The sequence below is a fragment of the Crassostrea angulata genome, chromosome 2 (assembly GCF_025612915.1).
Source record: "Crassostrea angulata isolate pt1a10 chromosome 2, ASM2561291v2, whole genome shotgun sequence".
NCBI lineage: Eukaryota > Metazoa > Mollusca > Bivalvia > Ostreida > Ostreidae > Magallana > Magallana angulata.
The window spans coordinates 75,575,000-75,602,904 of record NC_069112.1 but is presented as its reverse complement, the minus strand read 5'-3'; the positions used below and the strand labels follow the sequence as shown (position 1 = coordinate 75,602,904).

At 35.1% G+C, this 27,905-nt stretch overlaps 2 protein-coding genes, 1 long non-coding RNA gene and 1 other non-coding gene across 5 annotated transcripts in view; 2 read left to right on the top strand and 2 right to left on the bottom strand.

Annotated features, from left to right (window-relative positions):
- Positions 1-2,107, top strand: part of LOC128171496 (E3 ubiquitin-protein ligase DCST1-like) — a 29,535-nt gene extending 27,428 nt beyond the window's left edge. The window contains exon 18 of the mRNA XM_052837267.1: positions 1,665-2,107. The gene's annotated coding sequence lies outside the window, so the exon portion shown is untranslated. The remainder of the gene's footprint in view (positions 1-1,664) is intronic.
- LOC128171543 (uncharacterized) lies at positions 280-1,656 on the bottom strand. Its single transcript, XR_008242105.1, has 3 exons — positions 1,550-1,656; positions 791-853; positions 280-369 (listed from the first exon to the last, which is right to left on the bottom strand). It is a non-coding gene; the product is annotated as an uncharacterized LOC128171543 (long non-coding RNA).
- A 729-nt stretch (positions 2,108-2,836) lies between the features above and the next one.
- Positions 2,837-2,908, bottom strand: Trnaa-ugc (transfer RNA alanine (anticodon UGC)). The gene has a single exon. It is a non-coding gene; the product is annotated as a tRNA-Ala (tRNA).
- A 1,499-nt stretch (positions 2,909-4,407) lies between these two features.
- On the top strand, positions 4,408-17,917 carry LOC128171515 (mothers against decapentaplegic homolog 6-like). Of its 2 annotated transcripts, none has more exons than XM_052837291.1 (5): positions 4,408-4,640; positions 4,889-5,565; positions 9,171-9,212; positions 9,630-9,725; positions 16,645-17,917. In XM_052837291.1, exons 2-5 carry the CDS (start codon positions 5,172-5,174, stop codon positions 17,190-17,192), a joined length of 1,080 nt encoding a protein of 359 aa, XP_052693251.1. In that variant the 5' UTR covers positions 4,408-4,640; positions 4,889-5,171; the 3' UTR covers positions 17,193-17,917. The 2 variants fall into 2 exon arrangements, with proteins under 2 accessions (XP_052693251.1, XP_052693252.1); XM_052837292.1 differs by having other exon boundaries at positions 4,419-4,545.
- Positions 17,918-27,905: the final 9,988 nt, after the last annotated feature.

Sequence of the window (27,905 nt, the reverse complement as noted above, 5' to 3'; positions counted from 1 at the left end):
ATCTAGGGAAATCTTCAGCAGGCCTATCTGTCTGTTAAGTAAATATGGCAGAATAATAAGAATACTGGATACATGTAGTTTATGCTACACAATGACTCATTTGTATTTTTTAAACTAATTTTTTTTAAAAATCTTATCTGTTTGTAAACTAGTGTTATGAAAGTACTTGTAAAGGAGAGAAAATCTAAATAAAAATCTATCAATACAATATTAACGTGCAGCATAGAAATCAAGACAATACACTGTTAAAACTCAGGAGAAAGATTTACACATTTTATGGTTTATCTGACTTTAAATTTTAGCTGATGGGATAGGGGTGCATGTAACAACCTCTGATAGAATTTCCTGCAATGACCCCATTTCAGTATTCTGTAATAAAAGTAATCCAAGTAGTAGAGTTATAGATACAAAATAAGAGAGACACACATACTTTAAGCTTTAGGAAATAAAACCAATGTAAATAATTTCTCTAGGATAAAAACTTGATAAGATACAAGTCAAGTTAATATTATCCATGTAAACTTTTAAAATTATTATTTCTAACTTATAATTACTGGTATGTTTGACAATAAACTGTCATCCTATCAGGTTAATTAATTATGTTAATGATAATATTATTTTAACCAGACAGTTTATTGTCAGAAAACAAAGCTTTTAATTTTGTATTAGAACACTACTGACTAGATTTAAGTATAAAATTGGCAGATATGAGGCGACTTGAACACTTTATACTTGTTATGACAAGGAATAAGAATATACAGATTTAGTATTGAATAATTCTAATACATACAGGCAAAAAGAAGCCTCCACTGCCTTCCATCATTTCGTCCACTGTGACTACCTGGAATACTACCTATTAAACAGTATTTTTTAAATATTTAAAGACAACAATAAGTGATGAGGCACAAACACACTCTGGTCCCATTTTATTTGACAGGTTAAAAGACTGTACAACTGTCAACTTGTGACAGCAACCCTTCAGAGATACATTAACTGTTTGATGTAAACCATGTTATACAATGACATATTGATAGGAGATTCCCAGTAATGTGAAAATGACTATGATTGTGATAAATGAAAAATAATACTATCATGAAGTGAAAGCCACTTTTGATTGTAATTAACTACCTAGAGACAAATACTCTGTACAATCACAGGCCTCTTAATTTCTATCAATAAGCCGATAAATGTAGAAGAGAAAGATTAAGCGGCTTATTGATAGAAATTTAGAGGCCTGTAGTACAATTAAACTATATATACATGAACTGTATATTAAATACTTATAGAGTTTAATTACCTTAATTGATTTCTTGGATGCATATACTCTCTGCATTTAAATACGTATATATGACGTAATACATAAGTAATTGTATATGTTTGCATACATATATCTATGTTTTAAATATTACAAGTTCAGGGTCATTCGGGATCGAAAAGGGTACACTATATTGATCACGGTGTTACCAACAATGTTTATTTAGAAAAATATGATGAATTAAGATAAGGTTTATGCGTAATATATCATTAAAATGGATGTAGCATAACATACCGTCATACTCTCGATTCTATCTGAACAAACTCGAACTACAGGATGTTTACAAAATTTTCGCGCATGCGCAGTATGCCTAGTCCTAAGGTTGCAGATAGTAAGATTCGATAAATAACAGGATGATGATGATGATGATGATGATGATGACCACGTTATATTATGACGTATATTATGACTTGTACATGAGAATTTATGATCATGATATTCTTGTTTTAGAAAAAAAGGGGATATGCAATTTTAAGTTTTGATAGACTTTTTTTCTGTTTTAGCTAGTTCCTATTGTTTAAGTATTGTTGTATTCTATAGAGAAATGTATTCTTTCACTTTTCTGTTGTTTTGTTTTGAATTGTCTTGCGATAAGTTTGGAGTTTGCCGGAGGTAGACATTTATAGATCTATTTTTATGTTTGATTTGCATGATATATCAGTGTTATAATGAAAACGAAATAACTCTCATATTGGTAGAAAATATATACATGAATTGTTATGCGGGACAAGTAACTATTGCAAATATTAAAACATGTATATATCTCATCAACAAAATTCATTTTCAAATATCTATGTTATTGTCTATAATATATAGGAGCGAAACCTTCAGATCATTCAAGATTTGTTTCATGTACTTTATATCCCTTGTCTGAACATAATTGTAAATCTGATATTTGCGCATGCTTTATTGATTAATCAATATTTTTTTGAGATTACGAAGAAATCGGCATTTGTTATGCGTAGTTGTTGTTGGTTTTATTTTTTTTTTAAATATAGAACATCATTAAAGTAATGATTTTATGTTTATATAAAAAAATATTAATAAAATTGATGATGCAAAAACATCTATATTTTTACTAAGTACTAAATATGAACGGAGTGTGTAAAGCTTGTGAAGGTTGTGTGATTATTTTTATAAGTATAAGCATAAGTATAACTTGGCGACAAAGAAGTTGCCTTTTAAAAAAAATTCGTTAAAATAATTGTCCCCGATCAAAACGAAAATTTCTTGTTTTAGAGAGAAACATGTTAGTTGATTTTCTCAGTCGAGAGAATGAATGTTTTAAAAGCGATAAATTTTACTATTTAATGTGTGTTCATGGTCTCTAGGGTGTATTTATATTGTCGATTTATAATTTACATGTGTATCTCTTTTTAAGTTACATTATAGGAAAACCAATATAGATGTTTTGTACTTGATTGTATTTTTAAGAATCAGATTTATTTATCTTGTTTTGAGGAAAACTTCCCGTCCAAAAAAAAATTGCTACCGAGGAAAAATTTGAAAAAAAAAAAGTTATGGAGATGCCGGGGATCGAACCCGGGGCCTCTCACATGCAAAGCGAGCGCTCTACCACTGAGCTACATCCCCACGTTACAAAATTGTGGTTTAATAACGATCAGTACAACGCTTTAAATGTACGTAATCTTTGAATGATACGTACGTTTATCTTCTGTTTATCTTGTTTATATTAAAATCCGTAGTTTTTCTATCAATATTATACGGAAGATAATGAAAATTTATTTACGTGCAGGTATTTATAGCATGTACTACTGATCAATGCTAATGTACTTTATGCCTAATCAAAGAAGGGTAACTCCTGTCGACTTAGTCATTCTATCGGAACGGGCCGAGTGAAAACATTATACGGCTGTCTGTTCAGGCTCTTTGATAATCTAGACGTGATAGACAAAAAGTCTGTGTTGAGAAGAGTTCAAATCGAGTCGATTAACTTCATGATGTAAAATAATCTCCAGACATTTACAAGCACCTTGCACGGATTTCGCTCTTATTGTACGGTTCATGCAGGCACTTCACTAGAAGGCAAAAAAAATAAAAAAAAATCTTCAATTAGACACATATTCATCTACTAATAAGCTTCCTCTGTGTCTCATTCACTGAAATTGATTTTTCATTCGTCGTCTGCCATTTCTCGTCGACCCAGCTGTTACGATTTTTATTATTTCGCTCCCATCGTCTGCTTGTTTAAACACCGGAGTTCGGCGAGTGGCGCGTGCGATAGTTCACTACTCAGCCCCTTGGCGCCCTTCGGCTAGCCGCAGACGATCAGAACGTCACAGCGCGCAGCTTGTAGTCTGCTCTTTAGTTCAGAAGGTGTGTGTGTCGAGTCGCGGTTATTGTTTGTGTAGATAATAGAACTCTTTATGTTGACAAAATAGAACCGGACGATCCCATGTCGAAATTTTTAAACATACCTACGAAGTAAATCGCCATGAAGTAGTCATGATTATTGTCTTGACAATTTATTAAAAAATAAAAACACTTCGTTATTTAGTGCAAGAAGAACAGACTGAAAATGGGGAAAGGGGGGGGGGGGATAAATCCGTTTGAATCCGTTCTGTAACAAATTGTGGTGTTGGTGATATTATAAATGAATTCATATTTATTTTGAGAAAAAGATTCTAATTTTGATATTGCAAAATAGTTTTTAAATGAACCATAAAATTAATATTTATTGCCAGTAAAGTTTTCAAGCAGTAATGTCTAAGTTAAGATTATGAAAAAAAAATATTAAATATACCTAAAACTTTGATAAAAAAGATCCCCAAATATTAAATATAGAGAGAAAAAAACATTCGTTAGAATCTAGGAATTTGCGTGTTAAAAAAAATTCAAACACAGATGCATACATATTGTTCTATAAATGAATATCCAAACCCTCTTTAAGTCTTTTAAATAGTTTTTTGTGTGAGTAATTCAAAGTCCTGTGTGAATCCGCTCCCGGATTTCAGCGATCGGTGGTTTTTGAAGCGATCGGCCGCATGATAACATAGTTTATAACTCGCAAATAGACACGATGCCGCGCCAAAAAGTCTAGACTCGTCACGTGGGCGCTTTTCGACCAATCAGAACGCGTGTTATCTAAATAACTCGCCTCGTCGGTAAATAGATGTACCTGTACTGTTTTCAATGGAGAGTCGGGAGTTTTTCGATAAAAGAAAGGCATGCTGATCTGTTCGTTAATTCCTGGTGTATGTTGAATTCTTGTGAGTGCTAGAAGATCCCTGTCTTTTTGAATCCATAATCATATTTTCTTCGGCGTTTTGGAAACATCGGGAGTAATATTCCTTGAAACAGCCAGGTAAAATGTGAAAGATCTTTCTTAATGAAGGCATGTTTACCACCCCTTTCAGCTTTGATAAATGGACTCGCCCAGGTTAAGTTTTTACTCCTCTGTTGAAAAGTTGATTGCAATTTAGAGCGGATTTTTTTTAAGTACAATTTTTTTTCATTCGTATTTTTTATACCCCTCGAGTTTTGAGTGTGCTGTTCATAGATCTACACTAGATTTCAGGGTTTGTAACCTGATGGTTTGTTTATATTTTTCAGCCGATGCATGCTGAGGAATTTGCCAGATTATTTATGGCGTGTCTTGCAACCATCATGTAATTAAATAAACGCATCATTAGATGGGAGAATTTTTACATTGTGATTTAAGCGAGGATTCTCTACAATTTACGAGTTTTGGAGGAATTACTGCCATGGAAAATGTGTGAGGGTTACAACCCAAAGTCTTCAGGAATTCTGTGTTCTGTGTTTCAGTCAAACTTTCACCATTAGCGAAACTGCGAGTTACCTCAATGTTACGGAACAAGGGAATTCGGAAACTTTTATGTTCCGTTCCAAGAGATCGTCTCTAGTGCGAGAGCTCTGGAAACTCCGAATTCCACAAAATGACACCGAAAGTCAAAATGAAAAAGAATCCCATGAGTGTAAAGCAGTCATTCATTCTATGTTGAAGAGATTAAAAGAGAAGAACTTGGAAATTCTGCTTCGGAGTGTCGAATCCAAGGGGCGGGAAGAGACCCCTTGTGTGCTGCTTCCAAACGTGGAATTAAAGATGGGGAAGATGTCCACGGACCCCCATGTTCTGTGTTGTCAGATCTGGCGATGGCCAGAATTGACGCTGGACACAACATTACGGCGATTGCCGTGTTGTGAAACGGACAAAGATCCGTTATACGTTTGTTGCAATCCGTATCATTGGAGTATACAACAAAATGCAGGTAAAAACAGAGTTATAGAGGTAGAAATCTAGTGAGAGTGTTTTCAAATGATGATGTATTTGTGTTGTGTTATCAGTATGTTAGCAGAGATTTTGGTTGAGTAATGGGTGGTCACAATATTATACAGTTACCCGTTAATTTTTTTACCCAGAAAAAATATATCGATAATGTTTGAATGTCAGTTTATTTCCACAAACCCTGTGAAATTAAAAAAATAACCCCCCCCCCCCCCCTCAAAAAAAAAAATGGTTTTATAGATGAGATCCAAGTGATTCTATGGAATAATGTCAGTGTGAGATCTAGTACATGTGTACCTCACCAATGGACTTTATACAGTTTGACAGAATGATGCAACGCAGTCTCCACCACAGTACTATGAATAGCTGAGCGTACACAATGTCATCACAACCCTTAAGGATGCTGGATGGGGATGGACAACAAAATACCCGTCAGATCTAATTTAATGAGATAGTTACATATCCAAATATTTAGGCTTAAAAATTTTAACATTTTCCTATGCATCTCCATGCAGAGCTTCTCATTTTAAGGAGATAATTGGAGACCAAAAATAGCTTTGACCACCCGGCCCTCTAAACAAAAGTCCCTTATGGAAATGCAAATGGGCAAAAATTCTCGTCGGTTTATATATGTATAACTCCTTTTTCATGTGTGTAGTGAAGAACTAGTGATCATATGTATGGTATAAAGGTGTGGACAAGAGCCTTAAACTTTCAACAACAACAAAAAAATCCTAAATCACTTCAGGTAAACTGTAGAAAGTAAAAGGTCCCGATTGAGTGAAATACATTTAGTGCTCACCCCTTCATCTTCCCCTTCTATGTTTACAACAAATCCAGAATGTCGGTGGATAAAAAACATTGTAAATGAACAGGTTTGTCCTCCTAAGTGAGTGAAGCATTTCTATCACAGTGATCTTTGAAGTTTGTGCAAGATGAAAACAGGCTTGTGTACCAAAATGAATACGACCAAGCATAGATAAAAAGGGGGTTGGGGTCCGGACCCCCCCCCCCCCCCCCCATCCCCATGGATAAATTCCCATTGTAGAATTACTGGAAAAAGGCGTCGGACCCCCCATCCCACTCCCCTTCCCTGGCAAAGACAAGTATCCCTTGGAAAAGGACCCCCACTTTTATGAATAGTTTTATAAACCCAACAAAATTTTAAACATTTAAATATAAATTTAGATTTTCCAAGATTTGACTTCCAAAAAACTGACCTTTGATTTTGTTGATCCAAAGAAAATTGATCTTTGACCTCTTAACCCGTTATTCATTACCTCAATACATTAAGGCTGATGGGTACTATTGCTAGGTGTCTGATCAGTAATATTTGATATAATCAAGATAGATTACCATTACATCAATATTATTTCTTAATCTCATTCTGACATAAGGGAAAAAAACCTAGCTCAAACTAAACCACATCATTAAGAGGGATCGAAGTGTGTGTGTGTTGGAGAAAAACGATACGCGTTCACATAAATAAAACAGTAATTGTGTCATAAACATTTTTTTGGTTTTTAAATTTTTACTTAGAGTTACATCTTCATTCAGAATTGCACCCAAGTCGTGGTATCGTGCTGTTTCGTGCAGATATTTCTAACCCGCCTTTGATATACGAGGATGTCACTGGCTTGGTTCACCAATGTTTTGTAATAGAGCAGAAGCCTTTTTTGTACTTACTTATAATAGAATCCGAAATACCTGTGATTTAAGAACTATAATTAATACAGTCGGCCAACTCTTACTGAAATTGATACGCTACAAACACAGGTTGAATCTGTTAGAGCCAAGAAATTATCCTTTTTTTATATCGATGTCATTTTGTGTTATGATTTATCACTGAATTCAGATTTAAAATTTTGTCATGACCCCCCATTCACACCCCCACCCCTATCTCCCTTATCCCCCTCTGCTACCCCCTCTCCCCCTCCACCCCCCCCCCCCCCCCCCCCAAAAAAAAAAACACAAAAAACCCCCCAAAAACAAAAACACAGGCACACACTATTAGGGCAGGGACATTATTTTGAAATATCAATAAAAATCCCCCCCCCCCCCCCTTCCCCCCAAACACACAAACTGTTAACTATACTATGCCCTCTGAAGTAAGAGTATAGTATTTACCTGAGAATTAAGGTAATATGCACGATTGCACATGTATGGTTTATATATGGGAGTTTTACCATCCACTGTGGTACTCCATTTCTCTTAAACCAGTATTAAATGAAGCAGCTCACTTATTTTATTTACAGCACTTTTTGAATTCTTATATATATGGTTTATGCTGTGTATAACTTTATGATAGTGGAACTTTTCTAGTGTGGGAGTACTGGTTCTCCCTCTTCTAGTCCCAGGAAATTTTATTTAGTTCTGTAACAAAGACACATATTGCAGGGTTGTCTCTAAAAATTGAAGTAGAAGGGAGAAATAAAAAAAGTAGAAGGGGATCTGAAGGTCTAGCTTATAGCTAGATTGTGTTTGAAATGCAATAATAGCCGGGTAATTACGTCACTTGAGGCGGGGGAATTCCCCGCCTCCGGGTCTTAGAGGCAACCCTGCATATTCCCTCTGCCTGGGTTTGAACCCAGGTCTCTGGCATGCAAATCCAGCACTCTTAAGGGTTAACCAAATAGCCAAAGTCTCTACCTTCTTACACATACTGTACAGAGACACGACCAGGGTAATTGCAGAAGAGGACTCCTTCTTCCTCCCACCCCCACCCCACCCCTCACCCCCTTCCGAATCAAAGTGGAAGCTTAAAAAGTCACATTTTGTGCTCTCTCTTCTGTAGCACCCCACTGCCGATCTAGCCAAGGTCTACCTTCTTTCTCTGTCTGTTTAGAGACACCACTGAGTAGAAATGAAGAAGAAAGCCCTCTGGATCAGAGGGGAAGCGAAGAAGTCATATTTTGTGTTGACACAGAATGTCAAATTTCCAGTATGTAGGGTCTGTGCGCTCATTCTGTGCTTGCTCGGGGTAAACACTCCCCGGTTTAAATGTCTGCAGCGCTGTGTATTAGGAAGGCCTTAACTGCTGTTTAATGTTTGAAAAAGAGGGTTCCCAGTGTTGGTTTAAAAGGCATGCTGATAAACAAGCATTTAGGAAGGAGTGAGAGAGAGAAAAAGAGAAACAGAGGTGCAGAGAGAGAGAGTGAGAAAGAGAGAGAGACAGAGAGAGAATCAGATGAATTGAGAAAAAGATAAATTAAAAGGAGAACGTCAGTTTTACTAAGGATGTTCGTTACAGGAATCCTGGAAGGGTTTGAGAAAGATATGAGAGATGCCTAGGTAGGCAGAGAGAGAGAGAGAGAGAGAGAGAGAGAAGAAGGTGGTAACTGAAAAGGAGAATGGTTGAAAATTTATGGATGAATTGACAGTAACTCTGCAAGACAAGTCTAATTTGAGAAGTTTTACAGTAACTCTGCAAGTTTTATTTATTTTGGGGGAATTAAGGAAATCTCAATGAACATTATTAAAAAATGTTGACAGAAGTCAAACTAAACTGGATTCTGGTAGCTACATTGAATATTTTGAACTTTAAATGAGAAAGACTGTAACTTTACACTTGTATTTTGTATTTTTCAGAATCTTCATATTGTGCTGAAAAAGCAAATTGTCTTACCTCAGGTAAAATATGATTTAAAAATATATGTATAAGGAATTGATCTAATTGATATGAATAAAAAGTAAAGAAAGGGAAATGATGTTAGGTAATATATTATTGCTGCAATGGACAAAGTTGAATATCGCTTGAAATGGCCATGAATGCCCTTATCTTAAAAGTTAGGTATTTTCATGAGTTTTGCTTAAATTCTTTGATATTGAACAGGACTGATTTTTAGGGGGAACAAAAGCTTATTGATCATGTTAATGCAGAAAAGTTTTTTGCTAAATTATAAAGAGTTGACTTAAAATCACATGAACTGACTTAGATATTACTTGAACATAGCTTGAACTTACTTAAATATCACTTGGAAGTTATAACAGATTTCATAAGAATTGACTTGAATGCACCTTAAATGATTTGTTCATGCTCTCTTGCAGGAATTAATTGGCCCAGTGATATTTCAATGGAACCTGACTCCACAGAAACAGGACTGACTCCTACGTGTCGTAGAAACCACGGCGGGGATATATCAGGTAAAGACAATGGGTCAGTCCCTCTGGGGGGGATATATCAGGTACACACAATGTGTCAGTCCCCCTGGGGGGGGGGGGGGTATATCAGGTACACACAATGGGTTAGTCCATAGATTGGGGGTGGGGGGTACATAGGAATCATACTGCCCTGCACGGACAGACTCTGACATCTTTTTCTAGTGTGTGGCATGCTTTAGTAATGTTTGTTTCTCTGGAGTACAAAAATATATATTCTCTGAAGTCTGCAGAGTGGTGGGTGGTTCAAGTTATGTTGACCTTTCACCTACAGATTTATGCTCTAAATGTAATGAAATGGGACTGTTGTTTACTCATTAAAAAGAAAATCAATATTGCCAATCTGTGAAATTGGGTCCTAACCATTAAAACGAATCCCAGCCAGTTATACTGTATTTATAAGCTTGAAATGAGACTTGCCCAAAGTGAGTTCGCAAAGGAAAAAAAAGCTTGCAAACCAAAATTAAGGATTTATTATTAGAAATCATAATCAAGTTTTTTTAAGAGTATTCTTCCCCATGTTATTCATTTGATTGATAAGTACGTGTTAAGTGTAAATCAAGTACCGTATAAGTCCCCCATTCATAAGGTTTACATTTCTCTGATCTTAGAGCTGACATAATTTTTGGTGTGCCAGATTTGGGAATGCAATATAAAAAATTAAAAGAAAAGGCACTTAAGTTGATACACCCCCACTTGCATTTCACCTTCAAAAATGTGCATTACACTCAAATTAAAATAGTTTCAAAGCGCATGCCATTTCACCTTGTTTTCTGATCAATGGGTCTGCGCTGAATATCCCAAGAGTGTGCTAATCGTAATCAGTCAGCACAAATATTTAGCCTACTAAACACGGTCAAGTTTAACTTAAGTAGCGCAACAGACCAAAAGCTAAGATTTCCTCAAAACACAAAAACCGCTGCCGCTCTAAGTTGATAATACACCTCCCAAATCCAAATATTTTTCTTGACGAAACAGTCAAGAGCGACCCATTGTGTTGGGCGACCTCGCGAGCGATTTAAATATTTGATCTTTCAGACTTTGTTCCTTCTGAGCGTTGATGACCCATCGTCGGATTTAATGGTGTCTTCTGAACGCGCTCAGTGAACCGTGTCCTGTCCTTATTTTGTGTCTCTCCATTTCTTTTTCTTTCTTTTTTTTTTTTACCTGTGCTTGTAGCTGTGTACAAGTCCCCATTAATTTTCCTTCCCGATTTTTTTTTTTCATTGGTGGCTTTACATTTTTATGATATGAGAGATTTGTCATTCATGACTAGCCCTTTTAGTTGTTATTTAGTTGTAAAGGATGTGTAGAGTTATGTGATTGCTAAAAAAAAAAACGACCAAAATAAAAAAATTAAAAAAAACCAGGGGTGAGGCACTTAGATTCATGAATTATTAAACAACAAAACTTGTATATATGCTGTGTAGGTAACTTTGGTAGGAAATTGATTGAGAAATTGTGAATATCTGAGGAATGGGACGGGAATTTAAGCAATGTGGACTAAGTGTCATACTTTTATAGTGTTTGAAATTGGGAATATATAGAGGTACATTTTACTTATCAAACCCCAGGGATAGGGAAGACTACACATGCTTGCAGATAGGTAACACAGAACATTTGAAGTGTGCCCCTGACTTGTTATTAATTTTAACCTTGAATTTAACAACGAGGTCTATAAAAAAAAATTGTGTGTTTAGGGTCACACTGATGAAAAAATTAGGTTAGGTAGGTAGGGATTTTTTTTTATTTTGTCATATATTTTTCTGCATGAATCCTAAGAATGTTTGTTTGTGTCATATTTAAAAACGGATTTTTTAATAGAAATAAATATAAAATTCACAATCGGATAAAAACAGACATCTAAAAATGGTAGGATTGGGGCATTTTTGTAGGTTAGGTTGGGTTACCCTAAACACACAACTTTTTTTGTTAGGCCTGATTAGTTAAAAACTTATGCTGAATTCCTGATTTAAGTTCATCCAAGATCATGTTATTAAATATTAACTAGGAACCACCTCTATATATAACTATCTTTCCACAAAAAAAATTGAAATTTTAATGTACGAACGAAACCAATTAAAACATAATCCCCTTAACTACCATATATACTTGATTCAATGATAGTACTGTGGGTTATATATATATTATTGGGTAATACTTATGATCATAACGTTCTTTACAAATTCTAATCCATAATTTAGATTATTGGGTAATGGGTATGATCATACTGGCTTATACAAATTAGAATCCATAATTTAGCAGACAAATTATTAAACTGTTCAATATGTTATGCAATATGCACAGGGGCAAGTAATGTGGCCTATTTATACATACATGATACATTATATATAAAAATACAAGGCACATGCATTAGCAAATCGAGTTGAAGCTTGTGTTTTTTTCTTTTCAAAGTGTGTGGGGGTGTTTTAAAAACACTTTTGTTAAGTCAAGTAGCTGAGAGAGATTGGACCATTGTCGGACCGTTTTAATTTCTGTTAATTTTAGAGCAGTTTATGGAAATGGATTACTCTTATACTTGGTTCGATACATAAGGCATTAGACTCTTTAAGTTTTAGCTTACTTCACCATGTTGGTCTCTGATTAAATGTGTAATTGTTTACATACATGTTTATTTTCTTTAGGAGTCTTCATTGTCAACAAATTAACCATCAGATCTACCAAAAACTTTCAAATTTGATTTGTAAACCTATTATATATAGACTCCAGTGAAGTAAAAATCCATATCTATTACATTTTAGATTTGCGTATTTTCCTATATTTTATATATAGAGCTCTTCTTTTAAAGGAGATCAATACAGTCTAAAAATGGCCATGCCCATCGACCCCTTTAATATTAAACAATATAGATCTAAAAAATGCACGCAACTTCAGTATTACAAATATATACATGTAGGTTTGACTAACTCCGCACTGATCCAATTCATTCCCTAAGTAGTCCAAGTAGCGCAGTGGACAATGCACTCGCTTATCACCGCTGTGACCTGAGTTCGGTCCCAGTGATCGGCAGTGGTTGTATGTGATAGGGTATGGTGGTCGCCCGCTTGGACACTTGGGTTCTCTCCGGGCACTCCGGCTTCCTCCCACATCAATGACCCCCTCACGCTAACATCCGTGCCAACGAAAGATATTAAAATAAGTTGTAGAACTTGCTTATCAATCGTTGTTAAATAAATAAAGTTCATTCCAGTTCATTCCTCAGTCTCCCTTTCATTAAGAATTTCAAAGCAGAAAAATCGTTTTGTATTATGGTATGCTGTGTTTACAACATTATGTGAATTCTAAGCGTTATCTGTCTTGTGGAACTCACAGTTTGAGCTGATTTTTTGAAAACACAGCAAACTGTTTCTGAAATTGAAAAGTCAAAGACAAAAAAAAATTTAACACTTAAACTAAAAAAAAAAAATATGTCAATTTTAACAAGGTTATTTGAGACAGCCCAGGAACACAAAGACTGTCATTCTTTGTCTAGTTTACATAATTTGAAATTCAGGCTGAACACAGAGAAAAAATGTACAGGAAATGAAAGCTCTATCCCAACAGCTCACACTCTGATGTTCCCTCAGGCCTGGTGGGGGGTGTCAAAGTAAGGAGACGCACAGGCCCCTAGGACATGATTTATTGAACTAGGGACAAGCTGCTTGCATTAAATCTTTTCTCTTTTTCTCATCTTTATGTAATGATTATTAATTTTGTAAATATTACATAAATTTGAGATGAAATTGATGCAAGTTTTATGGCTGCAGACTTGGTTGTGTGGCATACTGCATCACCCTTGTGGTCCAATAATGTGCTATAGGATTGTATTCTTCCACCTGTTAGTTTTGTTTTCTGGTGGGGAACTTGGTTCTGAGATATCTGGTGGGGAACTCGGTTCTGAACTTGGTTCTGAGTTGTCTGGTGGGGAACTCGGTTCTGAGTTATCTGGTGGGGAACTCGGTTCTGAGATATCTGGTGGGGAACTCAGTTCTGAGTTATCTGGTGGGGAACTCGGTTCTGAGATATCTGGTGGGGAACTCGGTTCTGAGTTGTCTAGTGGGGGAACTTGGTTTTGGGTTATCTGGTGGGGGAACTCAGTTCTGAGATATCTGTTGGGGAACTCGGTTTTGGGTTATCTGTTGGGGAACTCGGTTTTGAGTTGTCTGGTGGGAACTTGGTTCTGGGTTATCTGGTGGGGAAGCATAAAGTACATGTACCACTGTAATAGGCCTGTGTCTACCAGTGTTGTACTGTAGAGTAACACTGGACTGAATGGAGACAGAGAGCTATATCCATCCGCTGTGTCTGCCTCAGTCATTACCCTGATTATCCGCTAGCTGTAGCTATATTACAGGACCAGCTAACAGTGCACACTGCAGTCAGACACAGCAGAGCAGGGAACCAATAGACACTCTACTCTCACATTTCTAGTGAATAAGCAGGCAAAGGTGGCTGTGTGACATTTGGGGACAGTTCTATGATAAGATTTTTTTTTAATTAACAATTCCTCTTTACATTGCATTTTCACAATTTTCTCTCTTTGTGTTTATTCTTTAGTCTTACTTTGTCAAAGCTTAATCTGCCTAATCATATATTTGTTTGATAAGTCTCCATTCTCTCTCTCTCTCTCTCTCTCTCTCTCTCTCTCTCTCTCTCTCTCTCTCTCTGTGGTGTCAAATACCACCTAAAGTACATATGTATTTACTATGGTCATATAAAAACCACAGAAATGGACATAATTATGGCTACATTATGTATGTATGTTATACATGTAGACCGTGCAGTTTATGATATCTCTAAACAATGAGATTTACTTCCATGTCTAATTCTCATGACATGTAACATGTAGTGGAAAATTGATTTGATAGGTTTTATTGAATGTCCTTATTGAAAGGATGTATTATTGTATTGTAACAGATTATATTTACATGCAATATCAAAATGACCACTCAATGAGAATTGAGGTACATCAGAGAGAGAGAGAGAGAGAGAGAGAGAGAGAGAGTCATTTTTCAACAGAAAATTTCATAAATTGCCTGCAATATAATCATATACCACCCTCCCCAAATTTCTTTTACCTGCATTTTGGAATATGGGTTTATTGTACAAAGAAGAAGATACAATTGTACGAAAATTCTCCCCAATTTCAGGTGGTGAATTAGTTGAAATTTTTACTTTTAATATTCATTAGACTTAATACTTTTGATGTACATCCCATCTATAGTCTATACAGATTCATGTCGGGAGCTCTCAGAAGTTGTCTTACGGCCGTTAATGTACAAAAAATAAAAACCCCTACGACCCATTATGTCAAATGGAGGAGAAGTTAGAATGCGCGGCCCGTGTAACAGTGCGGTCGGCGGCGGCAAGATCAATCAAATCTTACAAAGGTGGAGACGCCGTGCTCTCAGGGAATAAAGGGGAGAATGATTTACATTTTTGGGACCAATCAATAGCTCATTACAGAGCTTTACCTGTAAGACGACCTGCCTCCCCCCGCCGCCGCGGAATGGACTGGTCCACTGGAGCCAGCAATTCTGGCTCGGTTATAGAGGAGTTAGTATATATAGGAATGCGTGCTGAACTACCAGCCACTACCTATACGAGGGCCACAGGGGCCACGAGAGGGGCATTGTCTTATTGTATTCATTCATTCATTGAGTCATTTCATTTCTCTCTATCCCCTCTATCTATCTGCCTACGAGAATTTGAATACTCAAAAAAATTGTTCATTCACAACAGACTGAACATTGACAAGATTGACATCAATGGAGACGATTTTTCACAGATCAAGAAATCATTGTGAGACATTCTTTCAAGATAGTACAGTGTTTGTGTGAATTGATAAATACTAAAGGCGCGCCCATGCACATAGTCACTGTGTCTCGCGAGTTGATCAGCGCTACACATTCCATAGTATTGTAAAATCAAGAATATTTTAAAGGGTTGTGAATTTACATATTGTGACCATTTCTTATTCTGTCAACATTCTAAATGTCAAAATCAAATTGGGCATGGACATTAATTATACTATGATTATGAATGATTATAAGTATATATTTTTTCCCATGTCTAGCATGTCTCTTGACAGCTGATAGCTTGATACATATATATCCCTTATTAAATGGTGTTATTTGGGGGTTTTTTAAAATATTTTTTAAAATTTAATTTTCCATGTCTACATGCCCAATAGTTCCTGATGACAGTACATAGACATATTTTTCCTTGGAGACAGTAAACGACCCGTAGCGGCATTCCATCGTCTGGACGGCTCTAATTATTGTACAGATTTGTTCTATAGACACGGAATAAGACTTCAGAGAGTCTGTTTCCTGGTCGCCCGTGAATTAATGCTGTCTGATCTAATCGTCGTCAAGCCAGGTCTGCATGTCTTCCTCAACATGAACGAGCTTATTGTTGTATACACGTGACGCTTTCTCTGAATTTTGACACGTGTTTTGAATTTGATTTAATCTTGATTTCCTATTACGGAAAATACATTTATAACAAATTGATTTTCTGGATTTTGACACCTAATTTTACGTATGGGCTATATATCGAAGGATTATTTTTCATCTGCGTTTGTGCATTTACTAAAGGTTATAGGTCTACGTTTGTGTATAAAAAGTGGAATCAATTTGAATTGTCACTTTCTGTATATTTATATGCATGTACATATTTATACATGTATACATACTAGTAATATTTGACTGTTGCCCCTTTGTCGATACGAAACAATGAGTCAGAGCGCTATAAGGTTTTTGGGTTCGTTGAATTCTTCATTGAGTAAAGCAGTTGACATGTTTATATTGATGATGTATTTCAAAAATGTATAAATTGATGGTATGTTTATAGAAATCTTTACCCTGCCTTCACTTACCTGTATTTTCACTTGTTATTACAGATCTGAGTGAGGGCGAGGAGCCGGGGTCAGAGGTCACGACCCACTGGTGCTCCGTGGCCTACTGGGAGTTACGTCAGAGGGTGGGGCGCCTGTACACGCTGCACGAGCCCTACCTGTGTATATTTCAGGATCTACCTCACGGGAACGGTTTGTCCCTCAGTCTGGTCCAAGAACCCACCTCCGTGGATTGTGTCAAACGGACGCGCGAAAAAATCGGCCTCGGCCTCGTTCTGAGCCGGGAAGCAGACGGCGTGTGGCTGTACAACCGCTCCGGGTACCCGGTGTTCGTCAACTCGCCCACCCTGGACAACCCTAGCTCGCGGGCGTCGGTTGTGATCAAAGTGAACCCTGGATACTCCATGAACATATTTAACTACGATATGGCCAGTGTGCTTCGGGCAGTGAAAGAGCGGCATTGTCTGGACGGACCATACGACCCGACCTCCATTAGAATCAGCTTCGCCAAGGGCTGGGGACCTTCTTATCACAGACAGTTCATTACGTCATGTCCGGCCTGGCTCGAGGTCTTACTCAACGTCAATAGGTGACGTCACGCCAATCGTCACGTGACGTCTGCTGCCATATTCTGTTAATTAATTATTCATTGATCATGTTATTTTATGGAGACATTTTTTTTAAACTCTGGAAAATAGATAGGGAACAATTTTAATTAGTATCACCACTACTATGTAGTGCTAGCTCTCTCTGCTTTTATTGTTTGTGTATTTTTATTTACACAAAATACACACTTCGAAAAATATTGAAAATTGATATAAAGGGGGGGATGTGCAGGCGGTTGGTTGGTTCATTAAGTAGTCAAGTACTTTTATGCCCGATTTATACAAACATGAGAATCCAGTGCTACTAAACGAGTGTCAATGCATGACGAAAGACAACTCGTACGAGCTTTAATTACTAAAATAAGGGGGGGGGGGGGGGATATTGCTGTTATGTATGAACAAGAGAGAGAGAACAATTGGTGCATCAAATGAGTGGATTATTTTGTCACCTGTTGATTATGTTTAAGTACCAGAGTCCATCAATTGAACAGGTGAGAACAAAATCTCAATAGACGCGTTATTACCTCGGGGTCGACTCCATTTTGTTTACTTAGCTGTGTATATGATGTTGATTTAGCTGTGTATATGATGTTGATATGATGTTTATAGATGTTACTGGATATAATGTTGATGACTATAATGTTGATGGATGTTACAGAGAACAAATGTTGGTTTTGTCATTCAGATGTTTGAAGTAAATGTTAAAAGATTGAGTTTTTTTCTTTGGTCGTTTTCTTCTTCAGCAAATCATAAATGGGTCTACAATTTAAAGTGAAATTAGTTCAAACCTCAGAAATACAAAAGATGAAAGGATGAAATGAAATGTTTCATTACATTTACATCATGAACTTTTCACGATGTTTACTGTTGTAAACTCAAGTCGCTCTGCTCTAACTATTGCCAGGGAATTTGGCATAGACTATAGCGTGTATAGTCCCATGTGTAGTAATCAATTTTTGCTGCGAGTATATTGAAAAAAATATTGACCACAAAAAAATGTAATAAATCAACATTATGATAATATAGTTTGTTTCTAGGAGTCTAGCTGGAAAGTATAGTATTATTTTGAAGAAAATGATGTAAAAAGCAAGTTTGAAGCTCACAGAAGAAACAAAGTCGATGCAATTTTAAAAGGAAATCAATATCACTTGAAAAACACGATTCAATATGAATTATCTTTCTTATTTTTACGAAACACCGGTATTGGCCAAGACCTGGAAAAAACTTACATGACCCCCTCCTTTCCCCTGAAATATGGAAGTAGCATTATCATGCAGTTCTCAATTCTTTATTAACTTGTTTATGTTGTACACACATGTACATACAAATAAACACAAATAAAAAGTAAGCCAAAATTCGAAACATACCGGAAAGCTGGAAAAAAACCCTGATATCATTGGATTTTTGAAAATAAATTTTGACAATGCTTTTTATTCTTTTACAATATTTTTACTCAGCAATCGTTAATGATGTTGGGTTTTCAAAGTGCATGTATCTATAGTATGTCCCAAGTTATTGCTTCCATCACTTTTTGATGATTTTTAATAAAAATGTACATACCTGTGAAAGAAGTACAGTCGAAATCGATGAAATGGAAAATATCCAAGATATCTTCATTGAAAAATTATCACTTTTCACTCATAGAGATTAACGGAAGTAAAACAAAATTCTTACGGAGATATATAATGGGAAATGTTTACATCTTTTCTCCATTCGGAAGTACACGGGACACCTCGCGCAATTTTTCAACGTTATCCGGGCTTATTAATGGCTGATGCAATACAAAATCCTCGTAGACTTTCTATTTTGAGATGTGTATTGAAACCTGAAGCGGTAGAGGGGGTGTTTCAAAACAGATAATCTGGACATTTTTCATATTAGTGGATAAACGTAGTTTGGGCACAAAGGTATTTATGATTGTCGAAATATCAAGCGAAAACTGCTGGGAGCAAAAACCGAATACATTCCACAATAAGCTTTATAAGTATTAATAAACCATGCCTAATATATAATTTTCCATGCAACTTTCGAAAAATCCCTCCAGTGTATAACCCCCCTTATTTAAACATCATCCAATCAATTCAAATGGGCCCAGTAATTGGAAACGATTTATTAGATAAATACGTTTTATCATAAAAAGTTTTAGTCTTAAAAATTAAAGTAATCGGTATAATCGTTCTGAGTGGTACAGCTATTATTCCTTTTCCTTACTTTTATTGTGAACATTTTTTTTTTAAGCAAGTAACCACTACTTAGCATTATAAAAGTGCATATACATAGAGTTTGTTAAATATGCAGGCGAGCGTCTGAGTTGGTGTGTTTGTGTGAGGTTTTTGTGGGTGTAATTGTGTGTATGCTTGTATTTCATAAATAAAAAATTTAAAAAACAAAAACTTATGAACATCTAAAACCAGTCATATTTTTCACATCAATTCATACAGATAGATTCTGAGAGACTTAAATTAATTGTGTAGGGATAAATCGTTAAACATTTGCCAAAGAAACTTATACCTGCCGGTATAACATGATAAGCCTGAGACCAGTAATTTTAATTTGTATAAATTTTTTAGAAATATACATTTACTTAGATATATTTAAGTGACCAATAACAAGTTAGTTGGGAAAACAAAAACAAAAAAAAACAAAAAACCTAGAAATCCAAATGACTGCTATTTTGTGTAAAGAAAATATTTCTTGGTTGGATCCGTATCTGGAACTCTGAAGCCACACAATTACCGGTATGTTAAAATAAACGGTCTTAAGAAAAAGCTTCACAACAGTTCCAGTATCAAAAAAATAACGTGATTTTACAACCTTACGATGGTCTTAGGACAAGGTAAGTGATGTTCCAAAGTTAGGACAAAGTTATGGCGGTTCCTAAATGTAGAAGCGACTTAAGACTAAGACGTGGATCCTAAGACATACTTATGACGCACCATAATCCTCAGATAGTTTCGTGAACGTGCCTGTAGTTTCTCTATTGGCGGATGCTCATGAACTGGAATTGTTGTTTGAAGCTGTATATTTATAAAGAAGCAGCTTCAGAGTTCCAGATACGGATCCAACCAAGAAATAACGGTTTCTATAATAATATTTCTAATAAATTGAAGCCTTGATTGTACATAAAAGTGATGTTTGTACATCTGTTTTTAATTGGCGAACCCAATAAGTAATTAAAAAAAAAAAACAGAGTCGGTTAAAAATCAAATTCTTCTTTATCTGTGGATCCATTTGGGCTCGTATGGAATTGGTCTTCAGTGGACAATGGTAGATGCTGCGTTATAGAAATGCTGATGTTAAGTTTGCTATCTTGGTGATTTGGATGATGTGTTGAGTCTATTTCAAGCTCCAGTGTACTTGTAGTAGTCAACAACTTCAAGGTGTGGCCGTGTATGTTGTAAGGGTATTCTACACATTTCCTCTTGTTGGTGCCTGATTTAGAGATTCTTGAATTAGAATCCGCAATATTGGAGTAATCTCTCTTTAAACTGAATTTCTTTTAGTAGATTGCAGGCAATACCGCCTGGACCCTTTGCCTTGTGGAGTTGTAAAACTAAAATTTGAAATTTTCAGCTCAACTATTAAAGTTCTATGGCTTAGTAAAAGAAAATTTCCATTGCAGCTACACGTACTCTGACTGGTCCGAGAATAATTGTCACGGTGTGAAATTCAATCTTTCGGACTATTTTAATTATTGTGTAAATTATGTTTTTCGGACTTCGTGTTAATTGTTACAAAAACTTTTCATCTATTTCGACAACTGTTTTACAAACGTAATATTATTATCCACTAAATGATAGTTTATAGCTAAATACATGAACAATCATATCTTAAAATTGTAGGTAGATTTGATGGTTACTGTTATAACCAACTTTTATTTGCGTCCGAGAAATTTTTGCGAGATTAATTGGGTAGAGACTCGTCGTCGCGAAAATTTTTCGCCGCCAACCAGTTCAATGGTTGTTATTACAAGACGAGACTAGATTAGGCTTGCCCGCGAACATTAGTCGTCGCAAAATCCAGTCTATTGGAAGTAAATCGCGAAAAAAAGTCGTCGCTAACAAAAGTTGGTTTACAGTAATTTGTTGACCATCCAGCCTCATTCAACAAGATAAAAAGTTTCCTAAGTTTGTCAATAATTTTAAGGCAAAAATGGAACTCGTCATCTTTAGATGAAATTATTGATCTCACCAGTTTCAAAACATTTTGCCCTATTCAGTGTTCAAGGAATGTTGAGAAGTGCTGGATTTAGTTAATACTCATTCCTCCCATAATATAGTGACATCATATGAATGGTCTCTTCAGTTACATGATAAAATACGTTTACCATCTAGCATTGGACGAATCCAGAATATTTGTTATTACAAATGTGTTGATACCATAATAATTCTAAAACGTTATAAAATGAGTTTAAAAAGTTAAAAAGTTTCATAAATCGTTCAGTTTGTCACTAATTTTTATCATCTATATAATTTTCATCATACAAATTTCAAAACATAAGTGCACTGGTGTGTTTCCCCTATTCAACATTCCTGTTTAAGAAAGGCAAATTGGTCAGAATTATTAAAATTTCCGTGTTTTTTGATGTTTACAATGATCCAACAGTCAAACGATAAGCGCATGCGATAACCATTGTAATGTCTTGAAAAAGGTCACACAGATTTGAACTGTTTTGATATTCTATTAGTTCATATAAGGATGTAAATATTTATACGTAAGGTAACTTTATGTTCATTACACATGCGCTGATCTAGAGCGGAACATCCCCGGATGGACCCTTACCCCCTTCGAAAAAACATTTCTGGACCCTTGAACTGATTTATTTTGATAAGGTAATATTTAAGACGTTCATATTGCAACTCTTGTTACACTAAATATTCATCACATCAGTTTAAATAAACACAGCGGCGAAGAAGGGATCTTTTTCTGGATCCGCCACTTTCTCATGATCTCACTTACACAGACTGTAAGTAGTATGAAGGGGGACATTATACCCCACTTTGAGGTTCAAAATTTGAGGTTCAGAGGTTCAGTGTAGACCAGGAAGGTAATTAGGGAGGAGCGTAGCAGGAAGTTGATAAGTAGTATTTTAAAATGCGAGGATTAGCATGATGAACAACGTTTCTTCCTTATTTATTTGATTTCATTTGATTTATGAAGATATCCAACACAATTAGCACACTGTGGTTAATTATATGAATTGCTGATAAAAAAAAAATAAAAAACCGTTCCAACGGAATACAACAGATGACGTTATTTAATTAAACCTTGAAATATCAATTGTATTGAGTATATTACACAATCGTGACTCTCGGTGAAATACTCTTGTTACAGCTTGATCACACTTGTTCTCATGTAAACAATAATACTAATTATATATTAAAACTATTAAGAGTAATATGGTGTATTAAAAAAGAGAAACAAATCTGATTTTTTTTAATAAAAATGATTTTATTCAAATATATAGACATATTAAAATCGAATCCACGTTGTTTGAAGTCTGTAACGAGATTTTGCTTTAATGTTTTTATTTTCAATTGTTTTTTTCTTTTTGAGCACTGGCTTTTCTGTGATAAGCGATTCCTCGGATTCCTTCGTAGATAAATTGGCTGATGTTGTTTCAGGCTTTATCGAGTCCTCGGATTCGGTCTGAGTTGACATGCCAAGGTTCTGTGATTCCTCCGGGTGTGGTAGGGCTATCATGTTTTCAGATACATTTTCTGCCACGACTCTCTCCGCGTCTGCTTCGGAATTCGCGCGATGTGTCTCCTGGAGTGTCATGAGACGGCAATATTAATGCGAGGATTAGAATGATGAACAACGTTTCTTCGTTATTTATTTGATTTCATTTGATTTATGAAGATATCCAACACAATTGAGAGATGAGAGTTGAAATAATTTAAATCACAATTTATGGGGAACAAATTTAATGAAATGTGTCCATATGTATTTCCCGAGGATATGTATTAAGTGTAATACAGTTGAGGGAAATTAGATATTGTTGTTACAATAGATATGAATTAAAAATACGAGGAATCAAATTTAAGATATTTCTTGGCTAATGATATCAGCAGATTGTATCACCATCACCTGTGATGTCATGGAAAATCTCATGACATCACAGGTATTTCCTTGTGACTAGGACGTCAAACATTATAATCACGTGATGACTGCTATATAAAATACGATGAACCCTATTTCTGATTTATTTACGAGACTGTCCTCACGAAAGCATGACTTCCAAATTAGATTGCGGACCCCATAGCTTGGAGACAGATTATGCAGTGTTTTCCAAGCCTACTACGTCGGAACCTGTGCCTTCTAGATTGGCTCCCGCTGCAAATTCTGTCTTGTCAACAGGCATACGAGCAACCTCAGGCGAATTCATGAAAGCAGGGAGGTCAATCCAGAACATCTCTTCACCTTTCCTACTAAACTGGAACGAATGGAAACACCCAAAGTATGCCAATTTTACCGAACGTTATGCCAGCTTTTGAGATTGGCCAAAGTTCCTCAAAGGTCCCAACAAGAAGGACTTGGCTAGAGCTGGTTTCATCTACACCGAAATTGGAGACAGTCACCTGTTTTTCGTGTGGATTGTCTCTCAAGGACTGGGAACCCTTCGATGATTCCTACAAGGAATATTTCCGTCGGTCAAAGAATTGTGTTTATGTTAACATGGTGTCAGACGGGAAAGATTATTGAGTTAAATATGTTTTAACATTATTCTTACATCCTTGTTAGAATAAAATCAAATGTTATTATTATAGTAAACAAATTTCCGTTTGACCTGGTATTTATTTCATAAGATGAAATCATTTAAATGTTATAAACCAATCAGACAAATATTCGGAAATGACAGTGTTTCCGATTCAAACTCTGTTTAGGTAAAGGTATATTCATTTAGTTAAATAAACTAATCACGACAACATGTCTACTACCCAGTGCAGTCTAGAATTAGGAAACGAGCGATACATTCAAGCATGTACATTGGACAATGGTGAACGTAGAGTCGACATGCGGGAATGGAAATCATCGGAAAATCGACAGTTTCCAACTAAGAAAGGCATCAGTTTAAACTTGCAGCTTTTTAAAACCCTGACGCTCTCCATTGATTTGATCGACACAGCCTTAGCCAAGAAAGAAGAACTGAACTATCATATCGGTGCTAATATATTCTTAACGATCAAAGGGGACAGTCCTTGTGTTAACATTAGAAAATATTGGAAACCGGAGAATGAAGAAAACCTCGTACCCACCAAGAAGGGGATTTGTCTCCGCCCTCTCGAATACTTAAATCTTAAATTACATCTGAGTAGCATTGAAAAAGCCGTTCCCGAACTGGAAACCATTGAACCCTGTTTTCTACAGGACGACCATCAAAACCAACTAGGGATGCTTCGATGTGCAACGTGTAATCCCTTAGAATACCAGAACTGGTGAAACGATTACAAACGAAATGTGTGGAGACATTTTCATTGTTTAAAAAAAAAATTGTATGAATTGTTTATATCAATCACACCTTTTATAACTTTCTCATTTTAACTTTGTTTATAAATTCGTATAAATTGTATGTATTCAAATAAATATATACATGTATCGATCACTAAAATCTTGTTATAAACCATTGTTTGAACGAAAGGTTGCGTATCAAGCAAGTTTTTTATACAAAATAGTATGATGTCTTCTACAAAGTGTCGACAATTATTATATTATGTGTTATTTAGAGTAAAACCATTGTCGGTATGTTGTTCATCACTTGTGTATGCGTGTATTGGTTGGAAGACATGTGCAATTTTGAAGTCGACACTCACAAATGACAATGTTTTAAACAAAATGAACATTGCCTGTGAGCGAAATATATGGAAACTTAATAATATTTATAGATGTAATAATCATATAAAATAAAACAAATAGAAATCTTCATATTTGTTATTTAATCATATGATTCAGCTAGGATATACATATATATATATACCTCGATAAATAAGGCTTGATTTATTTTACTCGAATAATGGGACTGTCAAACGTCGTGTACCTTGGAGAAATAAATTGTGTTATCAATCTCAGACAACTTGCAACACAGTAATTTACTTATTGGTAATTTTTTCAGCAAAATTTTGAGATGGAAATATAGCTAAGTTGTTTGGTTAGTTTTGAATAGGGGACCGAATTGGAAGGGTGTAAATATACGTATGTTTTATATTGAAATCCAACTTGTCAGTAGACTAGATACCTGATAATAAAAATTCAGTGTTTTTAAAGAGATGTTAATTAAATTATCACGTTATTTTCACAATTGCAAAGAAATCGAAGAGTTTTTAATAATTTAGCCGTTTTTATACAAGCCAAAGAATTAACCTTGTAATCGACTGAAAATTGTGACTACTATTTTTTATTACATTACCATCCAGTTGTTTACATTTTTTTTTCAGTAACAGTAAGATTACATTCACATACATGTGACAGTTTTATAATGACTTTTAGTCATTTAGTCTATAATTGCTTTATTTAAATACTGATTTAGCACATCCATCTATTTTAATTGTAATATTATTTGAATTACAAAATACCTTTTAGGACATGAATATGACTTTCAGCGATTTTTTTTCGTTAATTTTAAAAAACTATTTTAATCCTAAACAGAGTATTGATTTAGTAATACGGAACAGATAAAGTGACAGCGTGAAAAAAAATCTATTTGTGATCTATTATTTCAAAACCCACAATCATATTATTTTGGAATCTTATTGTATCATTTTTAAATCGAAAGCCTTTGCATATGATATATCATATTTACGTGTAAATGATTAATAGAATAGTATTGAAAGTGAAAACGGTGTTACAAGATGATTGTATGCATTCAATTTTATCACAATGAATTGGGTTAACTGCAAATGAAGCTTTTGCAGACTTGTAACAAACAATTTTAAGCCTTCATTAATTTTGCGTTGATTTTCAGAGTTGAGGTAGAACGCTAAAATGATACGTAATTTGCTTTGCAAAATGTAATATTTTACAATGTTTAAATCTACTTCTTAAAGTATAATATAAATCATATGATGTTTATAAAGCGATTTTAAAAACGACCCGTCCAACTTTTAATGCTTTGTAACATGTAGGTTCAACTCTTCCTTGACTGTTTTTCTTTGCCTATCGGGTAACTAAAACACATAAATGTATGAAACTTATTTCTAAAGGGATGGTAGCATACTTGGGGGAAGATATCAGTGAGTGGAATTCATTGCATTTTATTACGGTTAGCAGATAATAGAACTTTTAGTTCTTTAAAACTTTACTTCATCATGTTCATAAAATAAAGTATTTATACCTGTCTGCCTTTTCCGAATAAACAATAACACACTTTCAAGAGTAGAATAGGTCATTTATTACAATAAATAGTAAATGACAGTAAACAAACACAATCTAGGGTTGTTAAAGTTATATACATGTAATAATACAAACAGTGTATTATCACAACCTGAGAACAATAGGTGTGTAATCTGCATGTAACATATTATGCTGGCATATAAAATGAAGCTCAAATCATTTGGCAAACTTAGGAAAAATCTGGAAAAAGGGGGCGTTAAAAGTTCGAAACACTCACTTCCACAACAAAACGATCTTGATTTGTTTTATGTTTATTTATACCTAGAGAGTATAGTAATTAATGATCCTAGTCTCCAATTTTGGTGTTATTTTTTAAATAATACAATAATGGACCTTGTTAAATTGAGTTAGCTGATGAAATTCAGCTTACAATCTTACATAAATCGTGAATCGGTTGCAGAAGTACATATAATCATAGAATATATAGACACAATGACAAATATAAAACAGCTTAACCACAGATTTTTTGGGGGAAAATGAGTAGGTTCGTCGCAAGACCTCTGTACGAACATTTAAGCCACATTCACTATATGGTAATAAAAAAATCCACTCGTCTCTGATGTTCTAAATAGATCTCATCTATAGGTACAAATATATGTAGGTGTATCTGGGTTTTTTTTCGAGAAGCTTTCTGTTATCCTTGGCAAGTCAGGGTCAGTGCTAGTGGATACATGTAATTATACTGCTTGCACCACGATATAGACCATACAAAGTTTGGTATGCCTCTGAAAACAATTGTTATGATTTTAATTATACATTTGTTTTGACTATTTAAATATCACTATGCTAAGTCACACTCTATTTTGACCAAAACTTTTAGAGAGAAGTAAGCGTTGTTTTGTTGTTTTCTTTTTGTTATTTTTTTTTTTTTAATTTTTTTTTTTTTTGGGTATGGGGTACCACTAAGACCTGGGAAGCTAGTCCCAGTCTCATTTTGAGCATATATATATATCAACTAACATTTTCAGAGTATTTATAATGCAACTACGGTCATCCATATAAATAATCCAAACGTCTAAAACCCCGAAAATGTTTGTAAACAAGAGACATTGGACATACTTGGTTACTTTTCTCATATAGTTTAAAGGTAAAGTAATAAATGTAATTATTCTTATTAAAATCAATGGCAATGCCTGCATTTGATTAAGATTTTTTGACAATAAGTATACCTTTGTTTTGATTCTTTTGACACAATACAATCAAGATTCAAAACAAAACTGTGCTGATAATGTTGATATTAGGAGAATGATTGAAACTTTATATGATACTATTTTTGTTGTTGAAAAAAAATTATTCAGTATCCAATAATTA